General features: G+C 38.8%; 1 protein-coding gene across 6 annotated transcripts in view; it reads right to left on the reverse strand.

Annotated features, from left to right (window-relative positions):
- The window catches only part of SPAG16 (sperm associated antigen 16), a 667,175-nt gene that overhangs the window by 138,121 nt on the left and 510,281 nt on the right, over positions 1-18,773 (reverse strand). For 5 of the 6 annotated variants that reach the window (XM_067548708.1, XM_067548713.1, XM_067548709.1 and 2 more), the window contains one exon: positions 15,837-15,902. The exons of the other annotated variant lie outside the window; for it this stretch is intronic. In XM_067548708.1, coding sequence (XP_067404809.1) covers positions 15,837-15,902 — 66 coding nt within the window. The remainder of the gene's footprint in view (positions 1-15,836; positions 15,903-18,773) is intronic. 6 annotated transcript variants of the gene reach the window in all.

The following is an 18,773-nucleotide window of genomic DNA, read 5'->3' on the forward strand; positions in this document are numbered from 1 at the left end:
GAGGGGGCAGATCCAACTCCTTTCCTACATGGTGACAGATGTACTCTGACACCTGAAGCAGTAAGGTTCCGCTGCATAATGGGGGAGGAAAGATGGACTTATGCTTAAGGCACCTGATTGGGATGCAAAAAGTCCAAAAGTAGGGGTTATCCACTAACATACCTCTGCTAAATTCTAACACAGACTATTGATGTGACTTTTTGCAAGTCATTGGCTCTCTGTACCTCAGTTTTCTATTTGTAAATTGGGGATAATTCTTCCTTTCTTAAATGCTTTGTCTGTACTGTCCATTTATATTGCAAGCTCTTTGGAGCAGGGACTGTCTCTTACCATGTGTTTGTATACCTAGCAGTCAAGCCCTGATCATTGTTAGTAGCTGTAGACACTAATGTAATACAAAAAATAAACAATAGATGGAGCAGAATTTAAGGTTGGAAATAACAGTGGTACTTTCTCTGTGTGGTGTGAAATCTGGTTTTTTGCACAGCTCTGAGCAGGGGTGGTCTGAGGCCAGAAGATCTGCTGCAGCGGAAGCAGGGAATAGAGCTTTTAATTTCTAATTAAACGTGTAAAGTATCAGATCTGAGAAGAGAAAATCCATCTGTAACCCATTATTAGAATTACGGCTAATCAATCTCAGATCATTTTCAGGTATCAAGATTAAATCATCTTTCTTCCAATGAAAATAATTTTTCTAAGAATGACTCAGAATTATTTAGTGCAGCAAGGATTCTGACTATATTGATTACCATTTCAAAAGAAAAGAATGTATTTTGAATACATTATTTTAGTCAAGAGTGGGGAAAAATGGGATAATTAGAGTTTATCTACAGCCACTTACTACAAGTTTTCCTCTATCCACCTTTTCACTAGCCTTTTCCTTTTACAGTTCATCTTTTTAATCATGATCACAGTAAGGTAATATCATTTGTCTTATAAGGCAACTATATGTCACAAAAATCTAGGACTCCGGGAATAGGGATGCCACCACTGTCTCTTGGCATGTCCCTAACACTCTTAAAACCCTGAACAGACTAAGGCAATTACTAAGAGGATACTTCTTCCCATAGAGATTTTCTTCCCATCATGGCAGACACAATCATCTGTGAGACTATTGTGAGACTATTACTGCATTAGAGTCTGGAGATGAACTCTCTAGGATTGCCAGGAGAGGTCTGTCAGTGGACAACCACTATCTTTGGATCGCTTGGCTGTCTATTAGAGCTAAAGTTTGGGAAGAGACAGGGCCCAGTGCAAGACATTAATCTGGTTATTTTTGTTATATCTAATGTGGTTAATTATTCTACTCTTTTCATTGACAATATGGTTCACAGCAGCAGGTCTCAGTAATGCTACTCACTGTGGAAGCTCTTTAGGACAAGGATGGCCTTCATTCTATGTTCTTTACAGCACTATGCTCAACGCCAGTGTTTGACAAATAATCTATAGAGTGCCCATCACTTTGTCATTACTATTAACAATCACAATGAAAATCAAAACACAGAAATGTTAAAATCCAGCCAGGAATCTATCCTGAGATCCCACTTATAGGATATTATCAGCATCTTTATCCCCAGCTCAAAGGGGATCTCTTGCCAATGAGCTGGCTGATGTTTTGTGCTAGTGGGTAGTGAAGATCATTCTTGTTCCTACCTCTGTTATTTTGCTGGCTGATTTCCCTTCAAGCTCCTGGCAGCTGAGGTCCATAAAGACCATAGATAAATTAACTGCATCATTACAAACCCATTAGGAGGATTATATAGCAATGTGCTCTTCTTTTTTCACATACTCCCATAACCGGAGTAGGAAACAGCCACACTGAACAGTGTGTTGGTTTGGAGGATCATTCATAAAAATGCAGAGTGTCTCCATTGAGCAACCTTAAATTCAGGAGCTAGAACTCTCTATCAAGATGCAAAGTAATCACTGCTAGCTCATGCTGGGAGGTGGATTTTGTTAGCTTCAATCTAATAAAAGGGGGGTTGGAGCGTCTGAGGGGCAGAAGGAACTGGACATAGGAAATTCTGCAGGAAAATCCAAGAAACAGACAAGCTTGGGGAGAAGCTTAGACGGAGGTTTAAGTTTCATTACTCTTCTCTGGATAGGCAATAAAGCCAGACCAACAAAAGGGGTAAGAGCAGGGTAGACACATAATCTGCTTACAGCAGGGTAAAAAATATCATATTGAAATGGTTATACATAGTGAGAAGAGTGTTCTTGTATTAGCAATCAATATGCCTCCCAGAATGAAATGATGATGGGGTTGAGAAGGCATCATGCTCCTAGGAAAAGTGGTGGGTGTGTTATACCATACAAAGGAAAGGGACAAACTCAAAAGCTGAGTAGTATTTGGATCAGTACTACTTGCTATTGGCTTTATTTCCTCAGTCTTATAGGACTCAATAAAATGATTTGATACAGGAATGATGAAAATGCCAGGATGATATTATTTCTGGCTTACTAATTTTACATTGTGGGAGGAAGTAGAGGCTAATAAAGAGCACACTTTTCATAACTTTGGGTTATGGGGATCACTCTAAATAAAGAAAAAGGGGGAGCTTTTGTTTCAGTAGATTTTCTAGTACTACCAACTTTCAAATAATGATAGATCATTGTTCTCTTTCTTTGTTTACATGCATTCCGCAGGCTCCCCTCTTGCTGTGTGAAACAGAGGGAATCTCTCTTCCCTCTGCCACATCAAGTATTAAGAAGTTCCTTGAGGTGTTTGAGAACAGCACATGCTAGGCTTGCAGAAGTCCTTTGCATAAATTTACATAGAAAACTGAAGCTCATTGCACTCCCTGCAGAGTTACTGCTAGCCATCGTTGACACTTCAATTGAAACAGTACAGCAGAGAGAACTACTTCTTTTTGTACAGGGGCTTAAGATGATCAGTTTTGTTTTTCTTTATATCCATCAAAGCAGTGTCTTTGAATTCCAGGAGTTGTGCAATGGAAGAAGGAGGTGAATGCTAATTGCTATTACTTGCTTTTCTGAATATTTTGAAAGCTATCATGCCTAAACTAAAGTTAGGTGACAATGTTACCTCATTAGGTATTCCCTTTGATAGCACTGATCATAATGAACTCATAGGGTATTACAATAGATGTCATGTGTTCTTCTCAAGAGTTCTATTGTAATTCAGCTTCTACATACCATTAAAGTAAAGGATTACACACTTAAAAATAAGTGGGCAGTCATTATTGATTAGCTTTGTATTCACTGTAATAACATTATCACCATAGCTTTATTTTGCTTACTGATGTGTATGTAATATACGATTCCATAAATTCACTGATAGTGGCAACATATCAAGTATCATTTTAAATAAGAACTTATCTACCCTAATGCTTAGCGCTAATAAATCAGAAAACATTTTCCATTAAAGGCAAACAAGCACCACTTAACTATACTTCATGCATTCACACAATATAAAATAAAGCTGGTTGAATTTTTTCACCAATTTTTTTTTGACACAGAAATTTGCCTGAAAATTATCCACTGTTGTTGAAACTTTTTGCATTTTAATTGAAAAAACCAAACAAAAGTTTTCAGCTGCTGAAAACGGAAATATTTTTGATTTTCAGGTTTTCAATTTGACAAAAAGAAAAAAAACTAAGAAAAATGTCAGCAAAATTTTCACCTTCATCAGAATTTTACTCCAGAAATTAATCATTGCTCTATCAGTTTTACATAATAGTAGTAGTAGTAGTAGTAATAATAATAACATAAAGTTTTCCTTTCTAATTTCAAAATATTTTGGAACACAGTGGATGATGGAACTAAACAAACTCATCCCATCAATTCAAGGACATGATCTTCATTCTGATTCTGAATTTATCTCTGTTTTTGTGCCAGCTACTAAACTCAGACACGTCAATGCACCTACAATTATTCTCAGGTGATATAATCTAGATGTTTACCTGCAAAATCTGATATTTCGACAATCTACATGATTGTCCTATGTTCACCCTGTTATATGATTATGATATATTGGGTACAAAGTATGCCTTGTGAGATATCATTTGAAAACTCAAAATCTGCTAAATATTATTATTCTGCTGAAATGTGCATAACAACACTGCATGTGAAAGTATGAGATTTTACTATACGTTTGTTACTGAAATATGCTTTAGTTCTAGATAAAACCCTCAGACCATTTTCTCAAAGACAAAGACACAATGGCACGTCGGCTAGATGCTAGAAGGCCATCATCCTGTTTAACTGGAGATTCACCAGCAGAGGAGATGTAAACAAGACATTTAAAATTCACCTGATGGACAGTTGGCAGCTCACGTATGCCATGGAACTGCCTGATCCCATGACACAGCAAAGACTTTTCCAGTACAAAGGGTCAGAGTATAAAAAAAGAGAGACAGTGACAGTGACCTCCTCATCCCCATATCCACTCACAGAAGCAAGATCACTTGAGGAGCAGGGATCCTAAACAGAATGCTTTCCAGTTAGTATGGGCTGCTGAAAGTTTTTGCGGGAGAGAAACCATTTTGCTTTCAAATCTTATTGAGCTTGGTAAAGTTTAGGAATTAGCTTGTTTATTTATCTCTTTATTTCTTCTGTTAAACCAACTCTGACTTATATGCCTTCTCACTTATAATCACTTAAAATCTATCTTTCTCTAGTTAATAAATGTGTTTTATTGTTTTAGCTAAACTAGTGTGTTTGGTTGAAGTGTTTGGGGAATCTGTACTCAGGTTAACAAAGGCTGGTGCATGATCATTTTCTTTGACATAAATGACGGACTATTGATGAGCTTGCATTCAATTCAGTAGTGTGTGGACAGTGCAAGACATACATTTCTGGGGTGCAAGGCTGGGACTAAGAATTTGTGGGTGTCACCCTACATGTAATTCATGAGTGGCTGTGAAAGCATTCACATAATTTAGCTGAACTTTACATGCTAATGGCAATGTGTGAGCAGAGCCTGGAGAGGCTGCTTTTCACTAGCAAAGCAGTGTAAAAGGCACCCTGGGTTGGAGAGTTAAAGGAACACAGTGATTCAACAGTACAGATTGTACCTTTGGGGATGACACAATGACTAATTGCACCTTCAAAAACAAATGCTGCATTTTCAAAATTTGACCCTAAAGGCTCCATGCTATTCTGAGACAGATGGGTTTTAGACAGGTGCATTCCTGTGTATGATGTAAAATCATATACCATACCTCCAAGTATATAACATTATGTTCCTGTGTATCTTAAATTAGAAACAAGCTCTCTAAGGGTCTAATCTTGTTCCCACTGAAGTCAATGGCAAAATTCTTATTGCAGATCAGAGCCTAAATCTCTTGCAGTTTTGTTTGAAGACTACTGTCATATGAGGGAGGAAAGGGGGTGAGTATGGGGAGAAAAAGTTGTATAAAAGCCATATTCTATCATATATGAATATGCATGCATCTTATAAAATTTAATTGAACAACAGTATAACATCCATGTAGGTGCATGAATGCATGTGAATCTGCATACGTCTGTGGTGAGGAACCTGTCTGATGAGTGTATCAATGAAATATATGGATCTTAGTATTTATATGAAGTCTTGTTTGTTTAGTGAAATGGTGAGTTTAAAAAACAGCAGTTAAAATGAAATAGGTAGAGCTGAGGCCCACAATGTAAATCTGCCACAGGAAATGCTAGTATGTTCTACCAGGAGGTGTATTTTAAAAACCTTATTCCTGCTGTTGCTGCTTGGGATATACAAATTAATTCTCCTCTGAGAAGGAAGGGCAAAGTCTTCTGCACTGCTTGAAGTTTTGCATGTTAAATAGCATTTGTTTCTTGGATTATACATAGAGAGGGCCACATTCGCTGAAGAACACACAATGAAGCTAACAAAAATCACATTAACTGAGATAATCTTTTTTTCTTGTAATTATATTTAGGCACAAATTGGTATGACTGTTTTGTTAATATTTTGCAAATACGAAGTTCAAATGTATGAAGGGAGGTATGATATATGATGTGTTTATTATCTGTTTCTTTCTAGAATCTCTTAAAGGCTCAAACTGACCTAAGATATGTGCAGTTCCTTAGCCATACAGAATCATATTAAGTCAAGGTCAGTTACACTAGATTAGGCATCAAATGTACAGTCAGTCCTATTAAAAACTGGAGCTGATTAAATAACAGAATCTCCATCCAATAGGAAATTCTGATATTTTGACCTTTTTTTCCCCCAGAAAAAACCCCAAAACAGAACAAATAGTCAAAATATCAAAAATGTTTATGAACAAAAAGTTCTGAATTCTTTCAGTTTTGAAATGTTGAAGTGTTCTGTTTTGACATTAATCTGCATCTGGTTGAGCCACTGTGGTGTTGCATGAGTCTTGTATTTGGGTACCTCATACCCCAGTTTCCCCCTGTGAGTGGGGCTCCTTGGCAGGCTACATCTCCCACAATTCACCAATGCAGCTCACCCATGGAGAGGCTGCAGTGTATCATGAGAGATGTAGTCCAGCCAGGAAGCCTAGTTTCTACTGCAGAATAGAAATATGAAGCATCCAAAGAACAGCTCCCATGAGACACCATAGTAGCTTATGTTGATTATGATGAAATACACCCCTGGGTTCACACCCTACACACTACTGTAATAATGTTTGTACAAACTATGCCTTGTGAGATATCATTTAAAAAGATAATTTGCTGATCAATAGTATCATGGCAAAATGCAAGTAGCTGCACTATATGTGATGTTATAAACATAAACTGAAATCATGACCTGTTTTCCTGTGGCCAAACCAGTTCCTTGGAGAAAAAGGGTAAAGTGACATTTAAACCAGGTGTAAACAAGGCTGATGCTAAGTGGCCATTCTTTGGTAGGAAACGGAGCAGGGGCAAAAAATCTGCATCTTAGCAAAAAAACAGCATGGAGTTCCCTCCCATAAAGACTACCTGTCACTTTGCTTCCAGCTGGAAATGCTTGTTTATCGGGGGACAGAACTATAAAAAGAAGGAGCAGACACCCCAAGATACCCTTCTCTCTCTCCCAGCCCATCACATTCACTGCACCTGAAGAGACAAAGGAAGCAGTTGCTGGAGTCTCAGGGAGAGGTCCTGATCCAAAGAGTTTGGTCAGTAAGACTGCTGAAAGCATGTGGTGAGAAAACTTGGTTCTGAATCTGATATAATTTGTTAAGTTAGGCACCAGTAAGTGTTTTAGCTTTATTTTTTTTGTAACCATTTCTGACTTTTATGCCTCATTTATTGTATTCACTTAAAATCTCTCTCTTTGTAATTAGTAAACATGCTTTGTTGTTTTATTTAATCCAGTGTGTTCAAGTTGAAGAGCTTGGGTAACTCATTTTGGAGTAACAAGTTGTGTGCATATTAATCCCTTAAGAAATAATGAACTCCATATATTCGTACTGTCCAGGAGAGGGCTGGGCAGTACAGAACATATGTTTCGGAGGGAGAGGGGGAAATCTGGAACTGGAAGTATGTTGGAGGTCACCTGGTAATCGTTAAGGCTGGTAAGAGCCAAGATGTGGCTGGCTAGCTGCAGCAAACACATTGACAAAGTTGGGAGTGATGTATATGCTAGAGATTGTTTGTGAGCAGTCCAGGTTGGAAACTACGGCAGCAAGGCATTGTAAAGGGCATCCCACATGAGAAGGCGGGAGGGACACAGCTACTCACTGATCTGGCTTGTACTCTCATATGTCACATGGACAAAGAATAATGTTGAACTGACCCCCCCAAAATCTTTTGGTTTTCTAAATGGAAAATAAATAAATAAAAAAATCCTGTAAAGTCAACATTTTCCTGTGGTGGTATAACTGTGAGAGTTTCAGGATATTAGACAGAGAAGGTGGGTGAGGTAATATCTTTTATTGGACCAACTTCTGTTGGTGAAAGAAACTCAGAACCATTTTTAATGAGTTCAGGAATCCTCTTTCCAGAGGATGGAAACAGCATGAGTGTATCTCCAGTACATCATTGGTTTCATGTAGTTGTCCCGAAATTCTTCCTCAAGGTGTCCCATGAAGAGGTTAGCATATTGGGGAGCCATCCTAGTACCCATGGCTATTCCCCTATTGTGGAAGAGGTCAGTTGTGTCCTGGAAGAAGCTGTAGTGAGTGGTTTAAGGAAGGTTTCTATGAGTCCTGATAGTCCTTCAGTAAGAGTGTCTTTATCTTAATAAAGACATTGGATTTATGGTTTATTAAAACAATCTGTAAACCACTAACCCTACTTTTGTTGTCCCCAGGACTGCAGCGGTGTTAACAGGTCTCCTTGGATAGTTAACATTCTCCTTTAATGGTCTCTTAGCACATGTTTTAACTACTTATGCTAAACAATCTGTTCTAACTTGTGTTTAGGTGTGACACCTGGCGTATTTTCCCAGACCTGAAGAAGAGCTCTGTGTAGCTCGAAGTTGGTCCAATAAAAGATATTAACTCATCCATCTTGTCTCGCTAATTTCCCTGTGAAAATTTTTGATTATGCAGAAACCCCATTTTCCATCAAAAACATTTTGATGGAAAAGTCACAAAAATTCTATAGAACATGAAGCTTATTTACATACAAAAGTATAGTTTAACTGATCGGTTCTGTTTTTCATTTAATAAGATGCCAGTATTTGATTAAATAGATTAAAAATTGGCACAATAAAAGAGACAATCTTGTGTGACCTGTAAATACATTTATATTACTCTTCTCAGAGCAAGTGCATTCACCATTCCAGAAGCACATAGAGAACTACTGACTACATCATCGATAAATCTTTGACAAAAAGGCAGTTTTTAAGGAATTTTTATGTTGGCACCACATTTAACCTGTTTAGGAGGCATGTATCTGGTATATGACCTCATAGGAGTCCAAAGAAACAGATGTGTCATGTTGGACACCACAGAGAAAGGAGACAAGTTAAAATTCAAAGCAAGGATGGAGACAGTCTCCACAATGGTGTGTGCATTTACTCCGAGATAACCAATATACAGACAGGGATTATCCCATTCCAATTTGTTGTGTACTCACTGATCCAGAAACATGGAATACTACTGGGATACATCAAACAATATATTATGTAAGGAAGAGAACAAAGATATTAAACAGCTTAGAAAAACATAGCAGCTTTCAGGACCTGATGCCTGAAGGGAACATCTGCCGACAAGCAGACATCAATCTCATATTGTCTAGTGAAGGGGAGCATTGAAGCTCAAAAGGTGGCTCTACAAATCTCATTATGGGAACCTATATTCCTTTTTTTCCTGGAGGATTCCATGTGAGAGAGAGAGAGAGAGAGCTGAGAAAGTAGAGATAGCTGGATGAGGAATGATTTTAGAGCTGATGGTTTGCCATTGCTTAGTGGGACTGAAAGACTTTCTAGAGAGTTCGGAGACCTTTTTTGGATTTACAATAAGGAAGAAAGATAGACACATTTTGCAAAGAGAATATTTTTTGTGAAGGGTACCTGATGCTCTTTGGACTCCATTGAGTTCTTCTTTGGTAACAACCAAAGAAGAACAAAGAAATTCTTGGTTCAAATGGAAAGTTATGTTAATCTTGATGACGGATGAAGGAAAAGTATTGAGGATGTGATCTTATCTTGGAAGAATGGGAGATTAAGTTCAATGAACCTCCAGTTCACCTCCTCTACTGGTTGAAGTAATAGCAAAGGAGAAAGAATTTAATGGCTAAAACAATAAAGGAGGATGAGATTGAAAGATGTTACCTTGACTGATAACTATTCTTTTAAGATTCCATTTAGAGATATAAATCTTGATAGGACTAAATCTGGTGAAAGCCTTCAACAACCTAGTAACTTGTGGGAGAGTGAAAGGCTTGTTAAATCCAAGATTCCTAAGGCAACTTGCACACTGAGAGAACTAACTTCTGTAGATTGAATCTTTTTGAGTAAAATTTCCATAACTCTGTGCAAAAAATAGAGAGAGAGAAATATTCAAAGCCGTCAGATCTACCTTTCCACTTTAAGACAGAAATGTGTAGTTCTTCTAGTTGATAGTTACACTCCTATTTTCATCCAAGAAATGTAATCCTAGAAGTTGAGTCTTTCTTGGATGAAAATAGGAGTGTAACTACCAATTGGAAGAACTACATTTTTCTGTTTTACAGTGAAAAGGCAGAGCTGAAGGGAGGTTGTGTGCTAAATTAGTGCTCGACAAAGAAAGTGCCTGGATTAACATAATCTGTCATAAAGAAGTGAGGGATGATCTTTCAATGTAAGTATTTTAATGGCCTCCATCACCATAGCGTTCAGCTCAATGGGATCTGAGTGCCAGATTCCCTAAGGCCCTGATGAAAATCCCCAGTTCATATATTTGGGGAGTATTCACAGGTTTGTATTATCTGTTTACTGGGTACCCAGAGGCTAAGGACAGCCAGATTGGTTCAAGACACTGCTATTTGAGCTGAACCATAACTGTATTACAAGTATTATAAGTTTATCTTCAAAACACCTCTCTGAGATAAGGAAATAGAATAAAGAATGGAGAACTCAGAGTTACACAGGAAGCTGTGGCATAATGAAGGATGGGATCCACACCTCCTTAGTCCCAATCAAGTGCTTAATTATGAGACTATCTTTCCCCTCCAGAAGGCAAAAGAATTATGGTTTGCAAGGCTAACACAGTACAATAAGAATTTGTGGAGCATGAACTTTCTTGGTCTTCCCGACTTTCTGAGTATCAGCGGGACAAGAAAAAAGGTGTACTTCTAGGGGATTCTCCACAGAAAGAAGACATAATCCACTCTCCAAGACATTGTGTTTCAGCAACTGGAAGAACAGAGGTATTGTCTATGATGGTTACTGAGGTGAATAGGTTGAAGAGTTTCTGGTGTTTGGAATAGTCATCAAAGAGAGCTTTTCTAGTCTAGTCTCATAGTTTGAGAATCTGATTTCTGCATTATATTTAGTTTTGACCTTGATATATGTGGCAGACATGGACATACTGGATCCTCCGAGGATGGCTTCAGAACTTCTTTTCTGATCATACCTTGATTATTCAGATAGGTAATGACTACTTGTGGGATTCTAAACAGAGTATTGATGGTGTAAAATGGGGGAAGGGGTGGTGAATACTCTATGTGGCAGAAAGAGACAGAATCCCAGAGAAGCCGCTACAAGGAATGGGGACTCAGATGATCTTCCCAGCCACCAGAGTTGGAATCTGTCCTACTTCTTGTGAATGGAGGATCGTTCTATAATTTCACCTGCATCTGATTGAATTTCTCTATCTACCAGCAAAATGAGTGAAAAACGGTTTGAGGAATAACTGTTTTGGTGCATATTTTCCTCTCTGCCCCACCACTTGACAGAATAGGAATTTCTTTCTCCCTTTGCCTTTATAAGAATACTTTTCAGGGTTTTTTTTCCCTTCTAATAATTTTCAACTAATACTACTAATATTTGTATTTAGAATGCAACCCAGGTCTGTAATTATATTTCTTATGCACGAAGACAGCAATAAACTAGAAGAAGAACCTATTAGCCTTTTGCATGTATAATTACACATTTGATATTACTAGGTAACCTTTATAAGTGACTGGCTTTGAGCTTGTGCAAAGAACAGAACACTCTGAATACATAAATAACAGCAGCAGATACATGTCTGATTTTGTATTCTGTTCTTTTCTGGTTTCCGTCTGTCAGCTATAGTTTGACAGCCCCTGGCTTTATTTGGCCATCCATGGAAACATCTAAAAGATTTGGCTTTTGCATCATTTGGGTGCAGTAATGAATAAGAACTGACATCAAATATCAATATTATTGGCCCAGCTAAATGGTAGCTGACATCAAGCTGGACTGCTGAAGAGGTAAACAAAATTGAAATTTTGTTTTGGTATAAGAACTGTCTGACATTATTTGTCCTTCAGTAAATCAATGGAAGACTGACCTGAAATGCTGTTTGCATTTCTGCATGGGGAGAGAAAGCTGGATCCTGCTATTGAAGAATGTTTTGTGTGGCCTTTTGGGCATTGATAATTTCAGAAATACTATTTGTTTTAAGGAAATTTTGTTACTGAAATTTTTCCCCCCAACTCTAATGCAGACAAGGTGTGGAAAAAGCAGTTATAAACAATCACTAATGAATGGTGACTCATTCCTTCATTTATATGCAAGCATTTTTGTATACACACACACACACACAGGTTTAAATTTTGCTATAAATTACACTGAATCTGAAGTAATTCCACAGAGGTAAACAGAGGTTACAATAAGATAATGAGGTACAAAGAATGTAAATGCATGTCAAGTTGCAAAGTGCTGTATGACTCTGCTATATGAGGACTTGTTTCAAATGGAGTGGTTTATGAAATTCCTAAAATTTCATACAGGTGTATTAGAGAGAAAATTCTTAAATTGAATGCCAGTTCAAGTTGCCGCAGTGAAATTTATATTATGCAATTGTACTGGTTTCCTTTCATTGCTGAACACAAATATACACATACGGTCTTATTTTCCAAAACTCAGAATAATAATATTTTGCAGAATAAACAGTACAATGATTGCCCTTTAAAACTGTCCCACTTTTCCTCTTATGTGCATCCACAATGAACAAGGAAGGGGTGTGTCTATGGCCCTACTTTCCTATTCAGCCTGGGCCAGTGGAGGTAACCTGTTATGGAGGGGTGAATAAGCTGCACTATGCAAAGTATCTGTCTGTACCAAAGCCCACTCAATTGTTTTTGGATAAAGCCCCCATAATACCACATAAGCTGGAGAAAGGATTACTTCCCAGGTGCTATTTCACTTGGGTCTCCCTGGGATGGTGCACTTTAGCAATTCCAGTTAATTGAGCTACATGAAATCTGTTATTCTGGTCAGTGTCAGAGCCTTTGAAGAGAGTCTGAGCGTGCACAGTAAACTCTAAAGAAATGTGCTAAACTATATCTGCACTTATGTATTTTTGTAAATAGTGAAATGGCCTAATCCTGCACGAGCAAAAGCCACCTTGAGCATTTTAGATGAAAAGTTAGCTGTGATGTAATTATGGAGAAGTAAGCAAATAAGATATTAACTTCCAAAAGAAAAGATATTTTTCCACCTCTCTATGGCTAAACAGAATTTGTTCAATCGCTCCAAGACAATTTCACCTCTAGGTACAGAAACCTAGAATGCTACAAAAACTTACAAACAACTGAAAACAGTGTGTCATAGAAGTCTTTCCATAATCTTAACTGCTAACAGAATACCTACTAAATTAATGTGATAATTTTCAAAAGATTTTCAAAAGTGCTCAGCTCACACTCAGATACTTAAATCAGTGGCCATATTTTCAGACGTATAACGGGAGTCAATCTCTTTGGAAAATATAACTGCTAATTGTGGGTGCTGAGCACTTTTGAAATTGTTGGCCCTAAAAGTCTATCCAACTCTGAAGTATTTTTAAACAAAAAGTAACATCTGTGATTCCAGTAACGTGAAATACTAAACAACTGACATTCATTCATTTTATCCAAAATACATATTGTTTCAGACAGCTCCACAAGAATTTATATAGTATACAATGTGATTATATAGAATGCAACCTACTGGGTAATTGATACTTCATGTAACAATGGAAAACTGTCCTCTAGAGTCTCATTTCCAAAAGTGACTTAGGCACATAGGAGCCTAAGGATAAAATTTCAAAACAACTTAAGTGGTTTAAGAGACTAAGTCATATTTGCAGAAGTGAGTTAGGCACTTTAGGAACTTAAGTCCTATTGATTTTTAATGAAACTTGGGCTGAAGTGCCTAAGTCACCTTTGAAAATGGAACGTCGTGCTTTTAGATATTTTGCCCATCATGACCAGATGAGGGCAGAATTGCCAGTCCTTTAGATTACTGGGTTCCACCAAATAGTTGAATCTTTCAGTAGGTATCCAGTAGAGAAAAGATTTGGAAAATATTCCTTCAGTGCTATTTTCAGCTGCAATGTTGTCCTAGCTATGCTGGCCAGACAATCTGACGATTGAAACATGTATACCTCAGGTTTAGCTGCCTTGCCTTCTGAGCATGTACAATTAATTTATACAACTGTAATTACCAATTCTGAAATTACACTCCTCCCTCAGTCCAATCAATACTGCACTGGCTGTTTCCATCTTTACTAATTCAATCATTGAGAATGTCAACCAGTGATTTCAGCCTAGAGTTTAATGTCTGCTGTAATAGTCTCTATCAAAATAACATGCTTATCTGGAAGATTATCGGCACACACTCCCTTGGCTTCCTGTTAATTATTTTAGGTCATGTAGGATATTCTGCACCGGAGATGAGAGTCCTTTAGTACATGCTCAGCATAAAGGCCAGCCTGTACCCTTGCGTGCTATGATGAAGCCTTTATTCACTGTTCTAATTACATGAAATAGTTATATTCTATCTTTTCAAGGCCATCATGCTTCAAAATACTAAGGGTCAGGATAAGTAATTGCCCAAAATAGGCATCATTTAAAACAAAATACAGTGCAGGAGGGAGTTCGCATCCCATGGGAGTACCTATCCCCCAACCAGGAATATGGCCTACCCCTTACTAGGTCATATGAGAAGATTAGCCCTTAGGATTCCTTCCTAGTAACTCAGGGGCACCAGGAGACAGCTGAGCAATAGCCCCTATTGGGCAAGGAGAAAATATCCAATGTTCCCTGCAGCTAGCGGATGGCCCTCAAAACCCTGCAATAATGAGATGGAGGGTAAAGGACAGGCATCAGAGACACCCGCTGGAAGACACTTGGCCAGAAGGACAGCAGGGAGCAGAAGCCCAAGAGAAAGGAAACAGTGTTTGTGGGACCATCACCCTTATGCCAGTCTGGGGAGGACTCTGAGGATTAGCATCCCCCCCAAACAATAGAGCTGTCTGGTCAAGAGAGGTGGGGGAGCCAGACAAGCCACCAGATCTCCAATCTCCCAGTCTTGCCATCGAATGCAAGCAGAGCGGCTTCAACTTCTCCATTTCATGCAGCAGGAAGCCCTTTTGAAGCACAGTGTGGTGGGAGGAGCACTGCTGTGCCTTGTCCTGCTCCCCACCATTAGCAGAAGATTTTGGGGTGCCCTGCCCTCCCTTCACTCCACTAGTTATAGGGAACCCAGAAGAGGCTCTCAGATATCGAAACAAAGAGTATTCCAGGTTTGGAGCTTGTAAATTCAGGCCCAGTAGACTGAGCGCTTACAGAGGACACAACCTTTTCATGGGCATGTTGGGCCCTTTGAAATCAATGGGTTTTTGTGCACCAACTTCAACAGGCTTTGGATCCGGGCCTTTTAAGCATTTAATGTGCTGGTCTGTGAGGAACAGTCTACTCTCACATGAAATTCAGCCATGAAGGTCCACACCTTCTCCACATCTATCTGCACTCTACCACTAATCCAACTCAAAATGATATAGAATATCATTTAGAGAGAGCAACAACAAAACCAACTACCCAGGAAATGACTAACAGCCAACAGGAAATGTCAGCTAACTAAACTAACTGTACAGTCACAGTGAGGGGGAATGGCTCAGAGGCAGCAAGAAACAAACTAAGGTTGGTCACAGGGATGGAGCTTTATTGTGAATATAGCTGGAATGTCACATACAGTAGTCAGTGTGTGTGCCCCCATGGATTGTCATAGGATCGTGAGAGATTCCTATAGGATTGTCAATTTCATGAGGGAGAAATATCTGTGCATGAAGAGTGTTTACAAAAGAGGAATATGGAGATTTTAAGATCAATATTGGATGTTTTTCTAAAAGATATGCTCTAATTCAAACAGGAATGATTTCAGGGAAGGTGTATGGCCTGTGTTATACAGGAGGTCAGACTAGATAATCACAATGGTCACTTCTGGCTTTATAATTTGCGACTTGAGAAATCAAGCCTTCGTGCATAGAACTTACCTTCATGTTGAACGTCGCATCATTACAGGAATGCAGATGACCACAGAAAGTCTGAGCACAGAGCCCCTGGAAATCAATCAAAAAAAGGAAAACAATTAAAAGAGTTATAGCTATGTACATTACAGTACTTCCTTATCAATAAAGAGCTTGATTTTACTATCATGTACAAAGATGCATGTCATTCAACATGCTAAAAATCAGCTACTGCACTTCTGCATGAATGACAAGGAGCAGATTATTTAAAGATATGTGATGATGCACATCTGCATTTATAATTGTGGTTAGTAGAAAAGATGCATTAAAATATTGTCAGATAATGGCTCTCTTACAAAAAGGATTCTGCTTTTAATGAACTAGACACATACAATTATAGTCCTTTGGAAAGCAGAGTGCCAGCTTCCAAGAAAGGCTTCAATAATGATTCAATAAAGTGTAGTAGTTTTATATTTATTATACACACACCTTTAATGTCTTTCTTAAAAATCCAAAAGCAGTGAAATCAAAATTAATTATCTTCTATTGCCTTCCCCAGTAGGCTACAAATTGACCTAGGGTGGCCAGGAGTATAGGTCAGATGTCATCTTTGATTTCTGACATGTACTTTCTGTGTATAGCACCACAATACCTAATGCCACAAACCACGATATCTTCCGCCAAGGGAAAGAATGGCCAAGGTGGAAGAAACAAGCCAGTCAACCTATAATCTCCAGATGTGGAAAGCAGCCTACTGGCAAGAAGAAGAGCAATCAGCAACACGCTTGTCCTGGGGACAGATGATGTGGGTCTTCAGGGAATGGAGGCCTGGCATAAAAGACTCCAAGGTTGCCTCCACTGTGCCAGCTTGATCCCTTCCAGAGAGACATCTAATGCCCCCTCTCCCCCTCCACACACTCACTCTATCAACCACTATTCCCTTCATTTGAAGTCTAGATCTGGAGTACAAGGTGCATTTACCAGGACTCCCCCAGCCTTGGAGGAATGTTCTTCTCAAGGGAAGCTAGGGCCTTTCCTGTCAATAAGTTGGGCAATGGAGAGAAAAAAAATTAACCCATCTTAGTAAAAATAAATACAAATTGACTCAAATGGAAATAGCATTAAGATGCCTTCCATTAAAAATAGCCAAAGGTTTTGGGCAATGTATCACATGCTATCATTTGCACTTTTGCCAATATTTTACTGCTACTAGTATTGGAACCAATCAATATTTGTTTATGTAAATGTGACCAATAGCAAAAACTGCTATTGAGATTACACACTGTCATACCCCTTCTATTCTTGTGCTCCTTTTATCTGAAATTCTTAGTGTAGCTGAATCTACAATCATTATCCTCAACCCATTGTTGTTGTTTGGGGGAAGTTTTAAACTGTGCAACGACTCAGAAGTATGAGAGAGTGAAAAATTATAGGTTTTCCACTGAGAAAAGATTTTAATGTGCTCTGTGGGGCATGGATAACTCAAAAATTGCTGAAATTCATAAACTAAACCTTCACAGCAAGGTTAGTCCTAGTCTCTAGGCTAACTTGCAAAGAACAATAAAAGTATGGAATTTCTATTAAGCACGTCAGCAGCACCACTGACTTCAACGCACATCAGAAAAGTTGTGTTTTCAGGACAGGGCCTCACTTTTTTACTTTTCCCTAAAAAATGCCAGGGATATTAAAACAAACATGCACACCAATGAAAGGTTAAACTTACAATTTTAACTACTCAGAAGTCAGGATATGCAGAAGAGAAGGTTCTCACAGAAATGGTAACTACAATAAACACAGGACTCTGGGATTGCTAGTTGTCTGTTACATTAATTTACACTCTGTTCAAATTATGATGATGAAAATCTCAGCTTTGGCATTTTGTGACTTTTTCATAAAGAGATTATAATTTTTACAGCTCAAAAGATTTTAGTCATGAAACTGAATACAAGTGTAGGGCCAGAGTTTGCCTGTGAATCTGCATGGGTTACGGGATCCAGTCCCAACACTAGGCTGTAAAGCTTAATCCTGAAGAGTCACATCTCATTGAAGTCAGTAAGAATTGTGGCTGCTCTGCAGCTTTAACGTTCAGGACTATAAACAGGACGATCCCTCCTGAGCTTGTGCGTGCACAGAGACACACACACAAAGAGCCTGTGGTGACTCTACCACACCCTGCCTCAGTTTCCCTCTCTTAGGGGGCTCCTCCAAACTCCATCCAGTCCACATTATTCCAAAACCTGCTCCTTCCAGAGGGCGGATTCACTTTGTTTAATCCATATACACATTAGTACTTCATGCCAGCTTACCATTGCTGGACACTGATTCCCCAATTCAACCAGTCTTGTCTGCTCAAATCAGACGTCCTCAGTCTTCCTTCCTGGAGCTGGGTTATAATCCCAATATCCCCATTACTTCCTGCAGTGGCCAGTGTTGCCCCCTGCAGCACTCACCTACTGCTGCTTTCTCAGGCCAGCTGCAACCTCCCAGGCTTCTGTCCTGCCTGACACTCCTAGCCCTACCTTGCTGGAGTGTTACGGGCTCCCACTCAAGATCTGCCTCGCCCTTTTGTCCTAGACCTTGCCTGAGTTAGTCACATGACCTCATTTATTATTACTCCTCTTCTCCACCTGGGGAGGTGAGCTGAACATGTTACAGGTGAGGCTGAGGCCCATCTCCCCTTATGGGACTTGCACTCTGATACATGTACGCTAATCCTTTTTAAAAAATCCATCTTCCCACAAGCACGAGAATTCAACAGGAAAAGGCAAGAAACACGTGGACACAATATTTCAGAATGAGCACTTCTTGACTTTCCTTCTAGAAAGAACACAATGTTTATCACCAACAAAGAAAAGAGACATTGATCTTTTAAAGTGTTTCTAAATAATGTCTCTGAAAAGTAATTATGACAATGCCGCTAGATTCATCATATTATATACTGTAACAGCAGATTAAATTTAATTG

The sequence above is a fragment of the Emydura macquarii genome, unplaced genomic scaffold, assembly GCF_026122565.2.
Source record: "Emydura macquarii macquarii isolate MOO-44397 ecotype Brisbane River unplaced genomic scaffold, CSIRO-AGI_Emac_v2 contig_1253, whole genome shotgun sequence".
NCBI classification, from domain to species: domain Eukaryota; kingdom Metazoa; phylum Chordata; order Testudines; family Chelidae; genus Emydura; species Emydura macquarii.